The 2,595-nt window shown below is 47.5% G+C and overlaps 1 protein-coding gene across 1 annotated transcript in view; it reads right to left on the bottom strand.

Moving 5' to 3' along the window:
• Positions 1–2,595, bottom strand: part of cul9 (cullin 9) — a 46,675-nt gene that overhangs the window by 38,392 nt on the left and 5,688 nt on the right. Inside the window, exons 5-7 of the mRNA XM_020622289.1 lie at positions 2,096–2,595; positions 1,226–1,367; positions 958–1,148 (exon numbers count right to left, since the gene is read on the bottom strand). Of these exons, the coding sequence (XP_020477945.1) occupies positions 958–1,148; positions 1,226–1,367; positions 2,096–2,595 (833 nt within the window). The remainder of the gene's footprint in view (positions 1–957; positions 1,149–1,225; positions 1,368–2,095) is intronic.

Raw genomic sequence — 2,595 nt, 5'->3', positions numbered from 1 at the left:
TGTAGTTCTAGGCTGATCCCTCACCTTTCTCAGGATCATTGATACTCCACGAGGCGAGATCTTGCATGGAGCCCCAGTCTGAGAGAGACTGACAGTCATCTTGAATTTCTTTCATTTTCAAATAATTGCACTAACAGTTGTTGCCTTCTCACCAAGCTGTTTGTCTATTGCCTTGTGCAGGTCTACAATTTTGTCCCTAGTGTCCTTAGAAAGCTCTTGGGCTTTGCACGTAGTGGAGAAGTTGGAGTCTGATAGATTGAGTGTGTGGACAGGTGTCTTTTATACAGGTAACGAGTTCAAACAGGTGCAATTAATACAGGCAATGAGTGGAGGATAGGAGGGCTTCTTAAAGACAAACTAACAGGTCAGTGAGAGCCAGAATTCTAGCTGGTTGGTAGGTGATCAAATACTTATTTCATGTAATAAAATGGAAATAAATGATTTAAAAATCTAACAATGTGTTTTTCTGGAATTTTTTTGTAGATTCTGTCTCTCACCGTTGAGGTGTACCTACAATGAAAATTACAGAACTGTCCGTTCTTTGTAAGTGGGGAAACTTGGAAAATCGGCAGTGTATCAAATACTTATTTGCCCCACTGTATATAACAATGCAGTGGCTCATGTAATGTAACACTTAGGCTTGAGGCCTCTGTCACCATACATTTTACTCTATATAACACTCATAAATGAACACAGAGTTACGCTACTACTATTATGAATGAATAAAGAACGAGCGACTGGTGTGGGCACATATAAAGATCCAGGTCAGTCGGTGGCCAGATACCATGTAGAACCGTGTCTGAGGCTGTGGCTACTAGATGGTGGCGTGGCTGGAGTGGCTACTGCATTTTCATTCACGCGGTAGGCATTTGACAGAAAAATGTACATACACGTGTGATTTCGGAAGCACCTAAAACCTCAAGTTTCCCAGCCTGCTTCCTGTTGAATGAGCATTACCTGGTCATCAAGGCTCTGCAGGAGGATGCTATTGACCTCCTGCTGCTGTTTTGGCTCCAGTTTCTTGATGAAGAAGAGGATCTCCCACCACTCAGCTCTGCTAAGAGAAATTGGCTCCATCTGCAGACCCTCCGACAGGTACGGCAGAGAGTACAGACCCCCAGGAGGCTTCAGGAAGAATGTCTGACTCACTGAGGGACAAAAAGAAGAGAAGTCAGGGACACAGCCAGGTTGACACTCAGGAGTTCAGTCAGGAGTCAGGTCTCACCAGCAGAGAGTTTGAGTGCCTCTGTCAGGGACGACGCTTTCTCCTGCGTCTCTTTCTCAGACTGACTGCTGCTGCTGCTGCCCAGGATCTCCACCATGTGCCAGTGGACCCAGTATGTCCTGGACAGGGAGTTCCAGTACACCTGAACAAAACACACACACACACACACACACACACACACACACACACACACACAGGGTCTGAATGGAGTTAATCTATCTATACAACCAGGACTTAACTAAAATTAGTGATTTTCTGATATTTCTGTGAAAATGCAATCAGCTGGTGACCAGCATAACTAAGTCAATTCGTCTTTGACTAGCAGACTGGAGCATCTTTCCAGCACAGGATCTTTGTGTAAAACATCGTCTCAGTGGAGACAATGCTGTAATTTCTGAAATCTAATTTATTTCAAATGAAAGAGAATAAAATGACTCCCGGTGACAGCAACAGCTGATTTCACTATTTGTCCGAACAGCAGTGTAGCCCAGATGAGACTGACTGTGCCGGGCTCTTCACGAGCACAGACAGAATCACCAGACTGTGTGACTGACTGGGTGTATTATTAACTGACTGACAAAACAGTGGTTTTACTATTTAATTCTGAAATCTGTGCTGTCTCCATCTTTGGAACAATTTACACTTTACTCCTCCAACCAGCAGGTGGAGCTGCAGCTGTGAGTATTCATTGAGTACAGGTGGATGTCAGAAAATAATCAAAACCTGCAGGTTTCCGCCATCAGAAACATGACAGAAACCTGTAAAGCTCCAGTCTGCTGGTCCTCCTGTCAGCCTGAATGTTACATCTGCCGCCATGTTTGTATACCGTCGTGTAAAAAGAAACAAGAGACAGTTCTTTGGTTTCCTCACCTGAACAGGTGGCGAGCCATCGTTGCTGTAGCGAAACTCTCCTTCGTCCCCGGCACTCACCTCCTCATAGTCCTCCAGCATGCGGACCATCATGCCACTCTTCAGGTTGTCCTGAACATACTCGACGTAGGCCGAGCGGCTGGCAAAGTCAGAGCGTGTTTTGAATCCATTTCCTGTCTTCTTCTTAGGCGGTGTGGTGGTGGGCGCTGCAACAGCTGAAGTGGCAGTGAGAGTGACAGGGGAGGCACAGAATCGAGGCTGGAAGATGGATCTGAGGACGGGACGGGGTGCCTCTTCCCCCTGCTCCTCAGAGGCCCCCCCTCCTCTGGGGCGGTGGGCAAAGCCATTGGGGGGCTGGTGGTTCCGGTCCCAGCCCATCACTCGCACCAGCTCAGAGATCAGGTTGGCCATGGCCATGGTGAAGTCAAACTCCCGCTGGACCCGGAGGTGCTCTGTCTGGTGGGTGGAGCTGGAGGAGGTGGCTGGAGAGGGGCTGGAGT

The sequence above is a fragment of the Monopterus albus genome, unplaced genomic scaffold, assembly GCF_001952655.1.
Source record: "Monopterus albus unplaced genomic scaffold, M_albus_1.0 scaffold277.1, whole genome shotgun sequence".
In the NCBI taxonomy this organism is placed as follows: domain Eukaryota; kingdom Metazoa; phylum Chordata; class Actinopteri; order Synbranchiformes; family Synbranchidae; genus Monopterus; species Monopterus albus.
Note: the sequence above shows the minus strand (reverse complement) of the source record. Positions and strands in the feature narration are given on the sequence as shown.